Raw genomic sequence first — 19625 nt, forward strand, 5'->3', positions numbered from 1 at the left:
CACCGTTCAGGTCTTTGCAGGAAACTGGTGTGACAGACCTCTTATCAAGGATCCATCCCTTGGGAGATACACAGCTTTGGCTCTGAAAGAGAGCTGTGCTGGGTATGCTACAGTTTTAAATGTAATAATGAAATTTAAAGCATTTGATTGTAGTAAGCATTTTATTCCTGTGTTCTCCCCAGAAATAAAGACACTCTATGTGTGAGGTCTCTATAACTGGAAAAAAGGTCTGTGGCCTTATGGCCTTTGGCACTAGAAAAGAAAATCCCACCACAGAGCTCCTACGAATGCCAACTTTGTATTTTATTGTAGAAATTATTCAGCTGTCACATCTATCTCTAAAAGCAGACAGGACTCCAGTAAGCTACTGGATTTTTATCATTGTGTAATTATCAATTTCCCTGTACTTTTTAAAAATTGACTTGCATTTTGAAAATATAATGGCTAGTTTGTGTTTCTGCATTTTATAAAAGTTAATTTGACAGGCGTCGGGGTCGAATCCAGAGACCTCCTCGAGAACAGTGCACCACTGCTGATGTTCTTCTTTTGCACTTGTGCCGCCTATGCCGTTCATTTCCAGGATGTGGTGTGTGGGAGCGTTCCCCCCGGGCACAGCCTGTGGACCTGAGTAATCAGCGCTCCGGAGCCGCTGGCGTGCGGATCTGCGGCGGGACGGGCAGGCTCTGCTCTCCAAGATGCATTAGCGTCCAGGGGCCGCCGCGTTCCCCATTCGTGGTCTTACAGGGGGCCTCCGTCACCAAAGCCTCGGGGCACCTGGGAGTGGCGGAGAGGCCAGAGGCGTGGTGGGGGAGGCTGCCGCCCGCGCCAGTGGGGATCCCTCCGTCCGAGGCGGACTCCCCGTCGCTCGCCGAACAAGACCCCCGGAGCCGCGCTGCGGCGGGGCCGCTCGCCCACCGACGGTGCACAGCAAGTCGCGGAGGCGCCACCGCGGTTCGAAGCGACGAGAAGCCGCTCCAAGCGCGATCGGCCCCGCCCGGACCACGCCGGGCGGGGGCTCTACCTGAGGTACGGCCGGGGTCTCCGCGGCCACGGCCGCCGCTGCCTTCCCGGGTGAGAGGTGAGAGGACGCAGCGCTCCCGCCACAACCGGGCCGCGGAGCCGTGTTGTGGGTGCTGCTGTCGGTACCGCAGAGGGACCCAGGTACGAGACACAGGGGCTCCAACGGCGCCGAGCCAGCTCCGCACGGGGCTCCGGCGCCGCCGCCCACGCCCCGCGCCGGAGGGGCGGGCCCCGCGGGACGGGAAGCGGCGCGCTGCCGGCTCTGCGAGCGCGGTGAACCTGCCGCCGCCGAAGCGCAGCTCGGGCAGCGGCGCCTGCTCGGCGTCCTGTGGCTGGCAGCGCTCGCGGGAGAGGCGCGACGGATTCGGGCTTTTATTTCCACTCAAGAAATAGGAGGATGGTGATCAGCTGTAGCATTATTTTTCAGTAGTGGGGTTAACCGCTTAACGGTAAGTTAAAGGTACCTATTAATTGTCCAAAGCAGGTTTTCTGAGTCTCTGTCTGAATTCGTACTGAGGGTGGAGGTTAACTTTAGATTTGAAGAATGCAAAACTCCTCCAAAGCATAGTTCCAGTGTGTGTTGTGAGTTAATCCGGGCAGGCAGCTCAAGGCTCACCCTTCCTCTTGCAGTGGGATGGGGATAGAATCAGAAAGGCAGACGTGGGAAATCCTGTGGGTTTCCCCTGAGATAAAGACAGGATAAAGGGTAAAGCAAAGCAGCATGTAAAATAGAATGTGTAATCTATCCATTGTGTCCTCTTAGCAGGCATGTTTCTAGCCATTTCCAGGAAAGCACGACTTCATCCGGTTTAGCAGTGACTCGGGAAGCCCTATGCCGTCATGTCGTGTGTTTCCTCCTTTCTCCTTCCTCCAGCTTAGATGGTTGAGCATGGCATCATGCGGTGTGGAATAGGTCTTTGGTTGGTTGGTTCAGAAGTCCCGGCTGTGTTCCATGCAAACTTCTTGTGCCATCCAATTCCTGGGACAGGAGCCACAGGAGAAGCAGAGGTGGCCTTGACTCTGTGTAAGTACTATTCAGTGATAGCTAAACATCAGTGTGTTTGAAGCACTTGCTTTGGTCTCAGAACACAGCACCCTGCTAGCTACTAGGAAGAAAGTTAACTCGGCCCCAGCTAAAAAAGCAGAGTGTGAAAGAAAAAATTTGAAATAACAGTCTTTGAAATGTCATGTAGTTTTTGTTTTGCCCAATGTGTTTGATTTTCAAAGGACACAAAGTTTAAATGTTTACAATAGGAGGAGTTTGGCTTACGGATGTACAGCAGATTATAATGGGGAAGTTTCTGAGTATACAGGAAGTGTGGCGTTTGTCAGTTCTAATAGCACAAAATAAGTAAAAAAACTGTATGTTGACAGTTGTATGACAACACTGTATATTGTTCTGGCTTACTGTCTTTGTATTTAGAATATAAATAGACACTAATTTTTTTAGAATAGTATTTTATTGGTGGAAAAATACTGCGTTCAGTTTAATCCTTCAAACAATATGCTTTGGACTTTGGATCTTATAAGAGAGGAAGGACACCTGGTGTGTCAAAGAACCTTTCTGAAAAAAGTAAGCTATCAAAAGATTAACAACAGGCAGTTGAGATAAAGATGGTAAATTATTGTTCATATTTGTTAATATTAACGCTGTGTTAATAACACAGTGATCTGTGGTTTTGCCTTTGACAAAAATCATAAACTATAGAGAATAATATTTTTTCAAAAATGGTAAGTTTTGTAAGCCTGTTTTTCTGGTGGGGGGTTTTTAATTGGACCCTGGATAAACAAGGATTAGGTTGTTTATTGTTCTTATACTGCTAAAGCTAATACTTCATATTAACAACTCAAACTGCAGTCACCTCTTGTTACTTGCCCTCTATCCTTACCCTAGATTGGGAGATAAAGTAATAAGATGAGAGTTATGAAAAACTTAATACAATGTAAACGTTGTCAAGATATTGAAATGAGCAGCATAAATAGTTGGCAGCCTTCTCCATGCGAACAAAACAAAGGAAGGCCATAATGCATAGAGCATGTGAGGGAGATTAATTATTTCTCAGGAATGATTCTTGAGCTAAATTAGCAATTGGTACCAGCTTTCAGTAAGGACAGTGCTAGTTGTGGAGGGTTTTAGAAAGATGTTGGAAAGGAAGGTCTGAAAATAGAAGTTGGACAGCAAAGGTAATAGCAACATCCAATTTGAAGGCGATACAAAAAAAAAAAAAAGAATTTCAAAATTCTAAAAAGACAAGCTATTGGAAGAACCTGTAATGGGAGATTAATAAATGTGTTGTGAGCATAGTGGTACAGTGTGGCTAGAGCATGAGTGATTCCTTGGTTTAGGATGGGGAAATAAAGATGATTTCAATATATGAAAGTTTTAAAGTGTGTTCTTGGTCCCATACAAGGTTTTAGAGTACATTTTAGCAGGACTGTGACCAACAAAATACGGAGAAACATTATTAATTTGAGCAGCTCAGTCTAGCAAAAGATCTCACCTACAGCAAGGGGATTTGGACTAGATATTTTAAAGTCCTGTCCAACCCAAGCCATTCTGTGATTCTAACCGTGACAAGAGCTCTTTATTATGACCTTGCTGCAGAAGAAAACATTGTGTAACTGCACTTGCCTGACTGACTGGGCAGATATATCAGTTGTAGGCTGATGACAAGCTCAGATGTATCTGTGCAATATGTTGCATCTCCAAAAAATGTAATCCTAGCACACATTAAGAAGGAAAATTTCTAACAATGATGAGGGCTTGTTAACTTGCCACACTCAAATGGATAAGGTACAGACATTTCTAGTCTCCTGTACTAGAGAGTAATGGAAACTGAGCCAACTGCAGAGAAACAGTTGGTGAAGGAAGACAGTTCAATGAAAGGTAAAACCATGTCATAAGAAACAATGGTGTTGAATCAAAAGGTAATGAACATGAAGATGAGGAGGTAATACTACTGCAGTCTGTCAGGGCGGTGGGGAGGAAGAAAGTCTGTTTACAGTTATTTGGAATGCTGCAAAGAAGCCATCGATACCATTAGGTAAATTTAGTATTCAAGCAAATCTGCATAATTTGTGTCATGCTTACTTGTATAGTAATTGGAATTAAAAAATGCAAAATCTAAATTAATTGTTACTATAAAAGAAGAGCATTTAAATATACTGAAAGCATACTTTTAAAGTTAAAATTTGCCATTTTACCCTTTCTATAGTGAGGAAATATAAATGTAATGTTTTTAATTATACTGACTTAATGTATTTTATGACTGCATATTTCTGCTGTTTATTTCAGGAGAGCAAAATTAATGAGTTGTGTTGAGGAAACCATGAATTTCATTCATCAAATAACTACATATTTCTTTTCTTTAAGAGTCAGTGCTCTGTGTGTCTTTGAACTCTTGATTTTGCTCTTTTTCTTAGCTTCTAGAACTCACTGTTGTTTCAGCACTCTCACAGTTCCTAATCAGAATTTGTATCTACATGTTCTAGCTAGGCCTTATAGCATGTTATGAAAAAAATATTTGTCCAAGAAATGCAGATATATATAGTCTATTTTTCTAGTTCTTTTTAAGTATGTGTGTGAACTGGGTTTATATCAACATTCATGATTAATTTTCAGAAGAAAACTTAAGTAGCCTTAAAAAATCCATGAAAAATGTTTGATTTTCTTCAACATCTCCATACTCATTTGTAACTTGCATTAAGTTATTGCAACACAACTGTGTGTACTTTGCTCAAGAGAAGGGAAACTTGTTTTTCTGGTAGGTGTGGCTGTTACTGACATTAAAAGAGCAACAGCTATGTGAAATAAAATGTGCCAGGAAGTATCTTAGGTATTGTGCCAGTTTTTATCCTCACAGTATTGTTCTGTATTGAACAATTACTGCAATTTACCTTAAAAGTATTTAAGTTTTTATCTGTTTAAAATAAACAATTAGTAGATTACTTTAGCAAAATAACTTAGCAAAAAAAATGAAGGGAGGACTAAACAGAGCCCCACTCTGCTACTATAAAAGGTACTTTTTCCTTTCCAGTGTTTGCTGTTCGAAATGCAATTGAAAAGATATTTTTTTTTCTTGTTATTTATTGCTAGAAAAAGCAGAAGAAAGAACAGGTAATACATTTATTTTGTTATTTACTGTTGATGTGTTTTGATATTTCTTTAATTAAAAATAGTTATTCTGTAAGATAGATCAATATATTAAGTCATAAATAGATGAAACCAAGGGGAAGAATGTTAAAAGTGACCTTCTCTTTGTAAAAACGCTAAAATATATAACAACCTTGGAATAAGAATGCTTGGGGGAAACGTGTACTTCAGAACGTATCATAAAAAGACTTAAAATGTTTGAGTTGCTTTCAGTCACAAATCTCCAGCTGGAAGTCGTATGGCAGTAGCAGATTCTTACCATGTATTTGCTGTTCTGCTGTCAATTTTAAGGCCTTATGGGGATACTATCTCCATTTCAGAGATAGAAGAGTCAGTGCTTTCTTTTCTGCTTGGTGCCTAGTGTGATGTAGTGAGATTTTCAGTGCCCCTATGACTATTCTCTTCTGAAAAGCAGTTTCTTGGTAGCTAGCAAAGGCTGCTGTAAATCACTTCAGCCTTGGCATATGGGACATTTTCAGGAGTGTGTTGTAACTGTGGTTCTTCCTAGTTCACTTTTTCATGAAATAGCAATTGTGAAAATGTGGTACATTATTTTGAGGGCACAGGCAATTATTTTTCACCTGCTAGAAACATTTTTGTCGTCTTATGCAATAGCATCAGTTCATTCCATCCTGGCATTTTACTACACACTTCCTGCTGGCAGTTGGGGAAACTCTCTTCTACCAATGCAGTTTTCTGATCTGACATGAATTTAATTAATCTGGGACACCTTTTTTCCCCAAGAATCTCTGTGGTACAAGCAGGCCTTTGAGGAGACTTGTCTGTTTATGGATCATATCTGAGTACCTAAAGATGAATTTGTAGAGAAAACTTTTATCTAGGCTCCACTTGCAGAAATTAGTGCTTGAGAGTGGCATAAACTCCCACTCAGGCGCTGGCACTTGCTAGCACAAATGCTGCTGAAGACTTCGGTTATCCAGTCACTCAGGACTGCCTACCTGTTCCTGCAGCAGCAAGAGTTTTAAGCCCTCACCCCCAAATCACGCCAGGAGCTGAGACAGCATTGATCCAGTGTGAAGAGGCTCAGATCTCTAGTAAGCATTAATATGAGATGACCTTTCCTGCAGCTCCTGCCTCGTACAGGGTTATGTAGGGTAGAGTGGCAAACTGAGTTTTACACCTGCATTGATTTCACCTGCCCTTGCTAGATTGTATGAATTGACTTTCCTCTGTGTGTATGGTCTCATCTGTGGTGATCTGAAAGTTTGGGAATTCATAAATTTGTGATTATATCTGGACCATCATGTAATTCCTAATTAGCCTATTTATTATGAACTTGATTAATTCTTGTCTATGAGAAGTCTGGTTGAGTTTGGTTTTTTTAAACATAATTTACATACATACAGTGTAGGTGGAAAAAAAGAAAAGTTTTGCTTTGCTTTAAGAATTACTGCCTAGTTATTAAATTGGATACTCTAAAATTTGGTTTCTTGAAAAAAAAAATACTCCTTGTATTGCTGTATATAGACCTCTGTTATATTCTTCTACAGAACCCTCCATGTAGAGAAACTGCTCCACACATTTGACAAATAGAGGCATTCAGTGTCACATATCGTACATATCATTAAATGCATGTTCTCTGTCTGTTTTTTTATAAAAACACAGTAGCTGGGTCTCTGAGTAAGTCAGTGCACTGTGATAGAGACTTACCCCCATCTTGTTTGTGAAATTCTTGAGCAATGATCGTGGGTCAGTATTATCTCATACAGCCTTTTCTTTTCTGCAGATAAGGCAGCATAAAGTACAAGGACAACGAAATTTGCATGGACATTTAGATACGTTCAAAATGTTGTGTGCTGGGAAAAAATCTTACTTTGCTGCAGCTGTGTGCATTATGACTGTAACTTCAATGCTTGCAGTTTCTTATCTGAAGTTACAGAGACTTTCTCATCAGCCAAAAGTAATTCAAGAAGGTAGAAGATGTAGAGGGAAAATTGCCATTAGCACAATAACAGCATTAGAAGGTAACAAAACTTTTATTATATCCCCATACTTTGATGACAGAGAAAGCAAAGTCACTCGTGTGATTGGGATTGTTCACCATGAAGATGTAAAACAGCTGTACTGCTGGTTCTGCTGTCAGGGCAATGGAAAGATATATGTATCAAAAGCAAAAATTGATGTTCACTCAGACAGATTTGGATTCCCTTATGGTGCAACAGATATAGTTTGTTTGGAACCTAAAAATTGTGATCCAACACATGTATCAATTCATCAGTCTCCATATGGAAATATTGACCAGCTGCCGAGGTTTGAAATTAAGAATCGCGAGCCTGAGACCTTTTCTGTTGACTTCACCGTGTGCATTTCTGCCATGTTTGGAAACTACAACAATGTCTTGCAGTTTATACAGAGTATGGAAATGTATAAGATTCTTGGAGTACAGAAAGTGGTGATCTATAAGAACAACTGTAGCCATCTGATGGAGAAAGTCTTGAAGTTTTATATAGAAGAAGGAACTGTTGAGGTAATTCCCTGGCCAATAAACTCACACCTCAGGGTTTCTTCTAATTGGCGCTACATGCAGGACGGGACACACATTGGCTACTATGGACAAATCACGGCTCTAAATGACTGTATATACCGTAACATGGAAAAGAGCAAGTTTGTGGTCCTTAATGATGCTGATGAAATAATTCTTCCCCTTAAACACCCAGACTGGAAAACAATGATGAACAGTCTTCAGGAGCAAAACCCAGGGACTAGTGTTTTCCTCTTTGAGAACCATATCTTCCCAGAAACTGTATTTTCTCACATGTTCAACATTTCATCTTGGAATACTCTGCCAGGTGTTAACATATTACAGCATGTATACAGAGAGCCTGACAGGAAAGATGTAATCAATCCCAGGAAAATGATAGTTGATCCACGAAAGGTGATTCAGACTTCAGTCCATTCTGTCCTACGTGCTTATGGGAACAGTGTGAATGTTCCCATGGATGTTGCCCTCATTTATCACTGTCGGAAGGGCCTTCAAGAAAACCTTCCCCGAGAATCTCTCATCAGGGATACAACACTGTGGAGATATAACTCATCATTAATCATGAATGTTAACAAGGTTCTATCTCAAACCATGCTGCAAACTCAAAATTGAAACTTCAGTTATAGGGAGTGAAAGTGGAGGGCTACCTGTATTGTGGGAAGACAGGATATAATTTAAAAATCACATGACATTGATTTCCACATGGAGTCTACATTTTTCTGCAATTATTTAGGGAATCTGTAGCAAAGCCATGAATCATTTAATGATACCAATGATCAATGCAGATTGCAATACCTCTTCTGAGAAATGTACAATTTGTTTTCAGTAAATAATTAAAATCAGTATTTGTCAACTGATTCAAATAATGCAATACCATTTTCAACCTATGTACAAAAAGTACAAATACAATCACTAGTATTAAAGGTAGCATTGCTTAATTCTTGCAGTTTGTATGTCACTGTGTACTAAATTTGTATGCGTCAATTTGAGTAAAAAGTAGACAAGTAATTGAGTACAATCTTTCTTTCAATTGTGAAAAAACCACCCCTTATATTCTTGGAAATAGTGTATGTTAAAAATGTGATGGATTGTAACACTAAACACAGCAGTTGGAGTTTTGCTGATAAAAAATGTCTTGTTCTACTGGGCTTTGGAGACATGTAAGTTTGAGAAGAGTGATTGCACCTGTTCTGAATTACTGAAGCGGTAAGTGCTGAGTTGTGTAGAGGAAAGGGACAGAGATTCATCTTAATGAAAAAGATAATTTTGTGAACCAAAAAGAACCTATTTCAAGGAGGAAAAAATAGATGGCCAAACAACTTTTATGAAATGTAATATTTTGTTGGGTTTTTTTTTTTTTCTGGCATCTTGAAGCCTCATTAGAAAATGTTATATGAAATTTAGACACAAGTTGGATTTTAGTCCTTTATGTGATAGGTAAGTTGATTTATATTGCTTCCTTAGTAGGTGTGAGGGTATAGAAGCTGCATTTTTTCCAGCCTCTGTCTGGAAATAGTGCTAAGTAGTGACTTTTGCTGAAGGGCTAGGTGGAAACCGAAGCAAACAGAAGAGCCATTTGCTCACTTCTGTTTCACAGTTTCAGTTTCAGTTTCAGTTTGACAAGCCCCCAGAACTACATGCATTGCATGTGTTGTGGCAATATACTCATACCTTCCTACTGAAGGTACATCTGAAGGCAGCAATAGCCTGACACTGGTGTCAGACAGAAGTGTGTGAGAGCAAGTATGCTTTTTAAAATTTCTACATTAGTTTCATGCTGTCGTTCCTTTATCTATGTCCAAAGGTAACTTTTACTTCGATGCACAGTGACTGTAGCATCTCCCAGTCTTTATCAACAAACTGGCAGCTGTGTTAGGATATGAGATACCTGCTGCTATCAGTCATACAATCTTGTGTGGCAACAGGTCCATGTAAAATTTCAGACTCATTGTTTAGAAGGGGCATCTGAAAGTCCAACTCCCTGGCATTGTCTAGGAAGGCTGAGCAACCTGTTTCAGTCTTAAAATAAACTCACTGTGGAGAATTCCTCTTGTCACAAGAACCATTGACCATTGTCTTGCTGCAAGATGCCAAAATCAGTCTGACACTGATTTCTTTATCATTTACTAGTTAGCTGGAGACAGTAGCAGTGCCTCCCCATCCCATGCCCACCATTTTCCCATCTGGAGGGCTCAGCTTAGGTCTGTTTCTCAGCCATCTTGCACTCCACCTCTCTGTGGACTCTGTATAATCAAGGTCACTAAAAGAAGTAGTTAACCAAGTTTTTCTGATTTGCTGATTTGGAAACAAGGACATTTCTGGCATGCCTCAGTCTTTCAAAGTTAATGCAGTGCTGTATAGGTGGTTCCTTCAGAAGCACACATCACAATGATACTGTAATGTTACTCCCACAATAAGAATGATGAGAACTGGGTTTCAAGATAAATTATTGAAGTTAAGTTACTGAAAACATTCTTTTTCACGGAGGCTTTCTTCACTTAGGAGTGAGACAAAAAAAGCTCACTTTTGTGAGCTCATCATTTATGCCCCACACAGTGCAGTTTGAATGGAGTTGTGAATTTGGCTTCTGCTTGATAAAATTCTTGAGTACAGACAACATTTTTCAACGTAAATTGATGTGAGTAAAGGTGGAAAAACTGAATGCTTAAGAGTCTGGCTTTGTATTTAAGAGATTGTTCCACTGTGACTTTAAGCAACTCCTATCGCATCCTCAAATCCTAATTCTTGCATATGAGAACTCTCCTTCACTGGTGTAATTAATACCACATACATTTGGGAATTGTGGCCTTCATTCAGTATTAAGTATGAAATCAGGTCTCCTTGAATAATGGGAAGAAAAAAATCACACTAGTAATGCTAGACAATTTTGTCTTTTCAAGGGCATGAACCAATTTTCATGAAAACCCATGTTTTCAAGTTGTGTAAAAAACAAATGACATTAAGGCGGGAGGGAGGGAAGGCAGGAAGGAAGGTAGGTCAACCTAAAGCATTTCTAAAGCATGTGATGTAGATACAACTTTTAACGACATGTCAAATAGCACAAAAATGTGGAAAAATATTTGTTAAAGGACTTGTTTGATTCTTCTGTGTCAAAGGCTAAGTATTTAAAGCTATCATATGGAAAAACATTTTGAAGACAAAGATTCTGGAGAGAGAGAGGGTTTGCTGTTTTCTCATTTTTGTTAAGCAGCCATGCACTGCAACCAGTATTTGCTGTTAGACGTACAAAAGCCTATGGTTCTAAAACAGTAGCTTCACCTTCTGTTTCAACAACAAAAAAAAAGGTCAGAAGTCAGGTCAAGCACAACTTGATTTCAGACTTGGTAGTAGATTTGAATGGTTTAAACATTACAAGCTATACTTCAGAGCCCAAATAGGTATATTTAAACATGAATATAGACAAAAATTTGTGGTGAATACTGTTAGCATGCTGCATTGCATTATTTCCAAAACAACCCATTCCCAAATGCCCACATAAAAGTAAATGATTGTGCATTGCATGATGATACCATTGGATGTGCAACTTTGGTTCATGCAAAGTCTTGTTTTATGGACACACTGCTGATAGGCCATCAATTCCTGAAGATTCTGTATGTGTGAGCTTTTCAGCCATGTTCTTTCCATAACACCAAATGGATACTATGGTCTGGCATACTGGTGGCAAAAACCAAGCCCGTATCATTTTGGCCATTTAGTCCATTTAACCAAGACATTTCACCAGCCAAGAAGCTTGAACCTCTCTTTGACTTTCTATATTCTGGTAAAGGCCAGCGGCTTATCAGTTTTTCTGTCCTCAAGTCCATTATGTACAGGTATCTGTTGTCAAACAGTAGAGCAAATATCTCTCCAAAGCCCAGCAACGACACATTTGAGAAGTCTGGAGGTTTGATAACCCTAGAAGACAAGAAAACAGTGTTAGAATCTCCCTTGTCATGAGCTTGAATTACTAAAGCAAATCCTGTGTGTCTACAAAAAATGCGTCTAAATTCATCATTCTGAAGTAATTTAGAAAGAACTGTATGCAAATCTTTCAACTTAAGCAACTGAACACTTAGCCACAGTCAGGGCCTGTGGTTTCACTTCTGACTTTATGCATTCAGGACAGACCCATCTGAACATAAGTGAAAGCTAAGGTTTGAAGCGGATTATTCTGCAGAGCTCAAGAAAAAAACAGCCATTTCCACATACAAATGAAAGAGCAAATGTACTTGTGTTTTACAGTAAATTTCCATAGGGATTTCATGCCTCAGTATCTTTACACTAAGAGGTAAAAGCTGTTAATATTCTTTTGATCACCCCTGTAAAAGGCAGAAGTGAAACATAGACACGCCTTCTTGTGATAAGCAGGTCAGATAAATCATCCAAGACTGGTCCTTAGAGTGCTGTTTTACTGATGTTTTATGTTAAATTAACCATGGGGAGAAATAAAAGTATTTTTAAGTTCCCCAACACCTTTATGATGTCTTCCCTTAATAAATAAAACTTGGAACAGAAACTGAAGAGTTGAGTCTTCCACAACTGCCTGCATGTTTGATCATACCATAAAGCAAAGAACTGAGGCAGCAAAATGTGTGGGGATGAAAATCTGCTCTCAGCAGTAAGAGACCATCTTTCTGTTTTGAAAGATGGGAGGGTAAACTAAGAGGTGAAATTACTCAGTTATTCTTACTCATAAGAAGCATTTCTGGAGATCTTTCAAATATCCACAATTATTCAGGCTATTTGAATTAAGAAGTCTGCTAGCAGTTCTAAAATGCTTTTTTTTTTCTTTAGTTAGTAACTATCTTTGATGCCACCATTTCCAACTCATACAGCCTGATTCTTTATGTGGAAATGGAATGCCATCATGTTTGGTCCCTTATTGCAGTCTGATAGATTTCACTGTCATTCCACAACATTAGAAGAAGTGACAGATCAGTAGTACTATAAGGAAAAAGAGTCTTTTTAATTTCTTGTCCCATCAAAGTACCCCCAGAAATTCCTGCTTGGTTCTCTGTATAGCAGTCTCCATGGTAACATTAGCTCTGCATCACTACATTTCCACATTCCCAACTACAGTATTGCAGTCTGGTTTAAGTCTATACAGAAACACTTCAGCTTACAGAATGAAAATACGGAAGAGAACTAGCATGTGGCCAGAAACCAAAACAACAATGAAATGATTCATATTATCAAATGACAAGATTAGAATTAAACCACTCGATATGTGTAAAGCAAAATGTTTACAGGATTTTATTCAAGATGCTTTTGGTCCACATTTAAGGTAAATTAAAACTGGTAAATTACTTCTTTTTTATTTAATGAAGACTGATCCTAAACTGAACAGTTTACCTGAGAATATCATAGCTGGCAAAGTCCCACTGGTATAATCCTAGTGCTGAACTGCACACTATGTATTTACCATCAAAGTGCAGCCTGGGCTGTAGGGAGATGCTGCGGTCTTCAGAAACAGACAGTGTTCTTAAGCATTTGCAGTTTATTTCCCTTCCAATAGGCCAAATCTACAATTAAAACACAGTTTAAGACCATAAAAACTTCATATTATAACCCATAAAAACTGTCACATAAATAGAGCAAGCCTCACAGTCTTTTTTTAAGCATCAGGTAAATGTGTGCATGAGTTTTTTTCAGAAATATTTATGTTTTTCATGTAGGAACATCAATTCCTCAAACATCAAGTGACTTGTCTTACAGTATTGGTGCAGCACATGTTACTAGCAAAAAAAATTCCCAGTGAAAATGGGTACTTTAAAGAATGGGAAAAAAAAATCAACCATCCAACTGGGACACAAATGTAACAGTGCTTCAGTTATGAAGCACTTCTATAGCCACAAACTTACAGCACTTTCCAAGCCCAAAGTCCTCAACAGTAACAGTATTTGCATTTACCTGCTTCACTGACATGACCTGGAAGCACAGATTCTCTGCATTACCATTGTTGTAGAGCTATCATTTAAAACTAAATGCTAAGGCTAGCATTGAAAAATTAGCTTCCAAAGAGTTACATGTTCTGCATGCAGCCTCTAAAGCGGGAAATGTGGGGAAAAACTAAATCCTTCTATTGTTTGTAAACTTTAGCAAATCACTCAAGCTTTTTGTTTCCCAATGTACCAAATAATACATGCATGATATATGGTACATACCTTGATTTCATACTTATCTGCACTTAGGAGAATATAATCCCCAGGACTATGCATAAGAGATTTTACTTTGCATTTCTGCAAAACGACCTGTAATTGAAGGATAGTAATGATTTATGTTGATGCTGTTAAATAAACAAAATTTTCATTTGCATTTTTCATTTCACTGACCACCTGCATAGTGTATAAAGGCAGTACAAATACTTTTTAGCAACTGAAGGAAAACTACAGTTTACACTCCTCTTGTTCCTACTAGAGATAATTTACTGTACTAATAAGCAAACATACATATTTCACCTCTACAGTCACACCCTTCATCTTTCAAGTTCTGAAATAACCAGAGGAAAAATATTGTTTCATGATCAGATTTTTGTTATCAAGATAATCCAATTTTTTACAAAACTTTTAAAGCCGTTCTTCTTTCAGAACCAGTTTTTATTCAGTCTTTGAATCAAAACACTGCTTCCTAGTATTAGCCCAGCAGCTTTGGAATTGAAATACCTTCAATGGTCTGAAAGGTTCAATTACAGCTTAAATATTTTTTCTGTTGAAATGTTATTTTGTAGTATTTCCAGATGTTCTTCAGATTCTAAATTTACATGCAGGATTAGGATTAGGAAATAAAAATTTAGAACATGTTACAAATTTAGTGGAAAATTTAATTATAAATCAATATTCCCACCTTAGTGACCCATTCTGTGTGTCCAGTAAGGGTATTCAGGCACGTTCCTGTTGATAAGGCCCACACTTTCACAGTGAAGTCTGCAGAGCCACTGACCAGAATATCAAGTTCATCATTGTAATCCACGCTAAAAACTTCAAGCAAAGAAGGAACTAAATAAGGACTACCAGTCTCTATGCATGCATTTTTCTCTGAGACACTAGTAGTATCTATATGAATTCAGCAGCTTCTAAATTCATATGCTACTACATCTTTAATTGTTCTTGAACTATATAAATGAATTATTGCTCTGGATGCCTAAGTTTACATTGTGAAATTACTGGTTTTTTGCCCAAATTAAGAGCATGTATATCAGTGCTTCCTTTATGGCTGGATTGTAGCAAAGTGTAACTTAAGGTGGTTCCTATTTCCAGAGTTTTAGTAAGACAATTCCACAGGATTAGTGTATTTTATAAAGACAAGGAAAAAAAAAAAAACAAACTACAGCTGAGCTGACAGTATTTCTAAGTACATGACAAATAATTTAATTATGAGGGCAATGCAAATACAAATTCCCAGGTCCTATTTTGCTCTTCGTTTTAAGCTCATGTCCAATGTGGGAACAGAAAAAATGGCCGTGGCCATGTATGCCCTGCTACCTGAGATCTGCACCTGTTTGAGACATGAAGCTACTGAATAACCATGGCATTTATTGTTACTCCCATGCAATTGCAAAATGCTACATGGCTAAGCTTTAGCATATTCAAGGACAAGTGTATATCTGTTCTAGTCACTCCCTGTCGATGGCAACTGAGGGGACTCAGGTGACAGAGAACAGAGGCTGAACAAACCAAAAAAGCTAATGTGCAAAAAGCTAACTGAAATTATATTTTGTTTGATGACAATATATCTTACTTCACTGGTGAAATTACAATTTTCAAATTTCAACATACCTGCACCAGTATGTCCTCTGAAATGTTGTGTCTTTGCCCCAGAGCTCCATTCCCAACAGGCTACTGTGTTATCGAAAGATCCTGTTACAAGCTTCTGTTCATCAAACTTCACTGCAGCACACGTGTGTGTCTGGATACCATATATGCACTGACCTGTGCTTACATCCCACAGTTTTGCAGACAAGTCATCTGATCCTAGAATATAAAACAATGGGATAAATGCAAGATTGGTAGATTCTGGCACTACCTGTTACTGATAGTGTCTACTGAAACAGATGCATGGAAGTTCACGTGACACATTACTCAGGTTTGCAGAGCCACTGACTATACAGCAAACTTTAGTTTCTTCCAGGAAGGAAAGGGTTCCAGCAAACCTTGAAATATAGATGAATACCAGGCCTCATATCCTGCCACTTTCTTTTCTCTGCCTGAAGCTCCTCTTTTTTCAACTGCTAGCTTTGGAGAGCAAAATAAAACCCTGGACTCCTTACATCTGCTTCCTCTCCTGGGGATTTCAGTACAAAAGTTGTCAGAAAGTTTTGACAATGCTGTTTTCTGTGTATAACATTCACTGCTGAGTAGGTAAGTGAAACACTGGCTAGAATCTAGTTGTTGGCTTCTAGTAAGAATCCTAATGTACCAGCAAATGACCGACTGAAGTCAGTATTCCCAACTTACATTGAGAATAACACTGTCATACCAAATGATTGGAAAATCCTTGGAACATGCTCTGACAGCGATTCACTGTAACTCTGTTATTATTCTTTCATTTATGTTCTGTCTGTAACTTAAGTTTAAACTGAAATATTGAAATCTCTTCAGGGAGGAAGCTGAAATTATGTGCAAGTCAGACTACTAGCAAGGTTAAATCTAGTTTTACAGCACTTCATAAAACACTTATGTTAGGAACTGAAAGTGCTTACAGCCTTGTTTCAAAGAAGACATGACTTTTTCTTCCATGCTCTGGGAGACGGAAGTTCTCTCACAGCCCGAAGTCCTTTTAATTGAAAGCTATCGTCTAAGAGGACAGCTAACATACCCGTACTTCTCAAATGGGCTTACTTAAAGTAACAGCATGATAAAAATCATAGAGCAATCTGGAAGGGCCCTTAAAAATCATTTAGTTCCAACCACCGTGCCATTGGCAGGGACAATGATCCCTACTGTTACTATTTCTTTATCCAACAAAGACATCGGTCTCCTTGTGTTCTTAGTAAAGTGACTAATGAGTTTATTAGTACACCAGATGTTTAAAAAATAGAAAAATTAAGTAATTTTGAATCATCATCTGTATTCACACTATGAAAATAATTTGTCTGGTAAAAGAAAAGCAAATTGTCATTAATCTTATGAGGGGGAAGAGAAAACAAAGAATTTTAAGACTTCCAAGTTGTCTGTCCTTCCTACCTGTACACAGAAGTCCATCTTTATAGTAAAGTGCATATACTCTGGCACTGTGTCCAATTAAAGAGGATGTCTCAAAGGCTTCGTGGTCCTTCAGTTGCTTCATCCTTAAAATAGCTTTTAGGTAAACCTTCTTCCAATGTAGAGGATCCTGAACAGAATCATCTATCTGCCAACCCAAATTCTTACACGCAGTCTGCCACACCTCTGTACAGGCACTTATAACCTTGTTCCACTGCTTAGAGACGAGGCAACATGTGAGTAAGGTCTGTGGATCAAGCCATTTTAACAGATAAAAACTAAGTTCCAATGGAAGAAGTTTGAGGAAATCCCTCTTGAGTAGAATCTCTAGATTATTGGAGAGGTGCCTGAGCTGGACTGCTCCACTCAAGCTAATCAGGTGATCCAGAGTTTCATTTTTCTGCAAGTCCGTCAGAGAAAGAAATGCAATAGAAATGTTATCAAGCCATGCTTCAAAGTCCTTTTTCTCCATAAGGTTATGGAAAAATTTACCTGTGATACATCAAAATACTGTATTAGTTCCGTTCAGAAAATAAGGTATGAATCACATCTTCATTACTGGTACATAAGTATTCCAAATGGCATGTTAACACACAGATTGAAGCGACCAAATGCCTTTCAAAATATTCTTTAGGTTAGGACTCAGCCTTTGCATGCACCCTGAACTATCATTTGTCCCACAGCAGACTTACAAGTAAATTGTATGTAGCTAGTGAATGTTAGCATTCATTATGAATGTTAACATATCTCTTGTTTCAGATTAACACTTTCAAATTCTGAGTCCAATAAGGTAGGAGTTAGTTTACATTTTACACCTATTACAGCCAATAAACACTATCTTAGAGTTCACTCATGGATTATTCTGATAAAAGGAAAAAACAAAACACATAAGCAGAGCGATAAGCTAGTTGCTAACATAATTTACTCATACCTTCCTCCTGAACTATTTTAAATATAAAGCAGGTAACTAGTTAGTTTTTAAAAAAGTATACAGAGATGTCTGACAAACTGCGTTGGAGGATACGTTAGTCTTTCTAATCTTTCTATTTGGCGCAGGTAAAGACCTGAACTTGTGCTGGTGTAGCATCAGTTTTGATGAGTCTGCACCACTTTGACCTAAATGCATTTTAAAAATCCTGTTGTTGTATTTTTTTTCCTATTTTCTCAGTTTATTTCCACTGAGACTTAACTGTGAAATTGAATACCACTCCCTGAAAGCACTTATACTATCCTGTGACATCTCAAGTTCCTTCAGTGACCTGGGACATTGATTAAGAAGTTAAACATCAGGTAAACAGTTAAAAAATAACATACATTTATTTTTTCTGGAAGGTCTAATTCATTAGATAACTGTCTGAATTTCACAGCACTACCAAACTGAAAGAACTGAGGTATTTGAGTGGGACTCAACAGCATGCTTACTTCTATACAGACATTTTACCATCATAGAAGATCTTAGAGTACACCTCTTAACAGGGCATAGGAGTACAGAAAATTACAGTCACCAATGTAAAAGGCTGCACATGGCATGCAATTGTTGATAAAACAAACAAGAAGATTCTGGATGTCAAATGCACAGAAGCAGCGGCTCCTATTAAATCACTATGTTGATTCATTACAGTAACTTTTACTGCAGACAGCACTTACCGGCTTTCCTCAGCACATATGGCAGTGAATACAGTTGCTGTTGAAACAGGCACGTGTTCTCTTTAAAGCAAGTAAAAAATTCTAATAGGCCGGCTACGAATAGAAACTCCGTGAGCCCCAAGGCATTTGCTGTATTCAATACGTGAAGCTATTACTGAAATCAAGGGCTGCTGTGAGGCCGCTGAAGCCGGTGCTCGAGCCTCTTTTCCAGGTGCTACGCAGCCAGCCCTATCCGCTCTCCCCGCCCGCTCCCAATATACCTCCGCACGCAAAGAGCACGGCGAGGACTGCAGACTCAGCGCCGCTCCCGCCGGCAGCTCCGCGTCGCTCACCTCAGGTAGCAGCCCGCTGCGGGGTGTCCGTCGGCGGGCAGTCGCCACGGCTTGCGCGGACTCCCGGAGTCCAGCACGGCCGGGTGCTTCCCTGCGGCCATCGCTCCCACGGCAGGACCGGCTCTCAGCGCTTCCGCAGCCCGCGCCACAACCTCCAGGCACCCACGACAGAAGGGTCGCTCTCAAGACGAGACTAGGGCCTCACGACCGCTCGGCGCTGAAGGGAGGGAGGGCTGGGCCAAGCCCGCGCTGGGCGATCCGCCGGCACCGGAGAGAAGGCGCTCCCCGACGCGTCGCTCTCACGGTCAGGCGGCTTCCGGCGCACCCCAGCGTCATCGTGCCCCGCCGCTTCCGCCGGCCCGGCCAGAGGCCGCCGGGGACGGGCCGGGCGCTTCGCACAGGAATCCCGCTGCCTGCTGGGTTCCGCCGCTTCCCACTCGTACCCGAGGTTTTAGCAAGTTCTGTTTGTTAAGAATATTCCTGTAGTTATTATGATGAAAAATGCACTAGTGTTTATCATACTGACTTAAAATCAAGTATTCTCTCTCCTTCTGGCAGAGGTACGGTGTTGGTGGAACCATGCACAAATCTAACGTGAAAACTGCATCCCCCTTACTTGATTAATCTGGACATAATTTACTTTTTCTTACTTAACTTGCATTTATTGTCTTCACCTTGTAATTGCAGGTTTTGCCTTTGCCTGGGTCCAAAGAATTTCGGGATTTTATAGTAAGCATCGTGAATTGCACTCATTTCTTCAGTTCATGTGT

General features: G+C 39.8%; 2 protein-coding genes across 9 annotated transcripts; one reads left to right on the forward strand and one right to left on the reverse strand.

Moving 5' to 3' along the window:
• The first annotated feature begins 1329 nt into the window (after positions 1-1329).
• On the forward strand, positions 1330-10338 carry LOC120512417. 3 transcript variants are annotated; one of them, XM_039730704.1, is made up of 4 exons: positions 1330-1469; positions 1784-2044; positions 5058-5137; positions 6921-10338. In XM_039730704.1, exon 4 carries the CDS (start codon positions 6981-6983, stop codon positions 8286-8288), a length of 1308 nt encoding a protein of 435 aa, XP_039586638.1. In that variant the 5' UTR covers positions 1330-1469; positions 1784-2044; positions 5058-5137; positions 6921-6980; the 3' UTR covers positions 8289-10338. The 3 variants fall into 3 exon arrangements, with proteins under 3 accessions (XP_039586638.1, XP_039586637.1, XP_039586639.1); XM_039730703.1 differs by lacking the exon at positions 5058-5137; XM_039730705.1 differs by lacking the exons at positions 1784-2044; positions 5058-5137 and having other exon boundaries at positions 1364-1469.
• FBXW2 (F-box and WD repeat domain containing 2) lies at positions 9024-18992 on the reverse strand. 6 transcript variants are annotated; one of them, XM_039730700.1, is made up of 7 exons: positions 18856-18992; positions 16859-17368; positions 15452-15646; positions 14520-14653; positions 13841-13927; positions 13099-13198; positions 9024-11591 (listed from the first exon to the last, which is right to left on the reverse strand). In XM_039730700.1, exons 2-7 carry the CDS (start codon positions 17346-17348, stop codon positions 11500-11502), a joined length of 1098 nt encoding a protein of 365 aa, XP_039586634.1. In that variant the 5' UTR covers positions 17349-17368; positions 18856-18992; the 3' UTR covers positions 9024-11499. The 6 variants fall into 6 exon arrangements, with proteins under 6 accessions (XP_039586634.1, XP_039586630.1, XP_039586636.1 ...); XM_039730696.1 differs by having other exon boundaries at positions 13029-13198; XM_039730702.1 differs by having other exon boundaries at positions 13029-13198; positions 16859-17276; positions 18856-18985.
• Between the last annotated feature and the right edge of the window lie 633 nt (positions 18993-19625).

The sequence above is a fragment of the Passer montanus genome, unplaced genomic scaffold (genome assembly GCF_014805655.1).
Source record: "Passer montanus isolate IOZ18808 unplaced genomic scaffold, ASM1480565v1 scaffold73, whole genome shotgun sequence".
Lineage (NCBI taxonomy): Eukaryota > Metazoa > Chordata > Aves > Passeriformes > Passeridae > Passer > Passer montanus.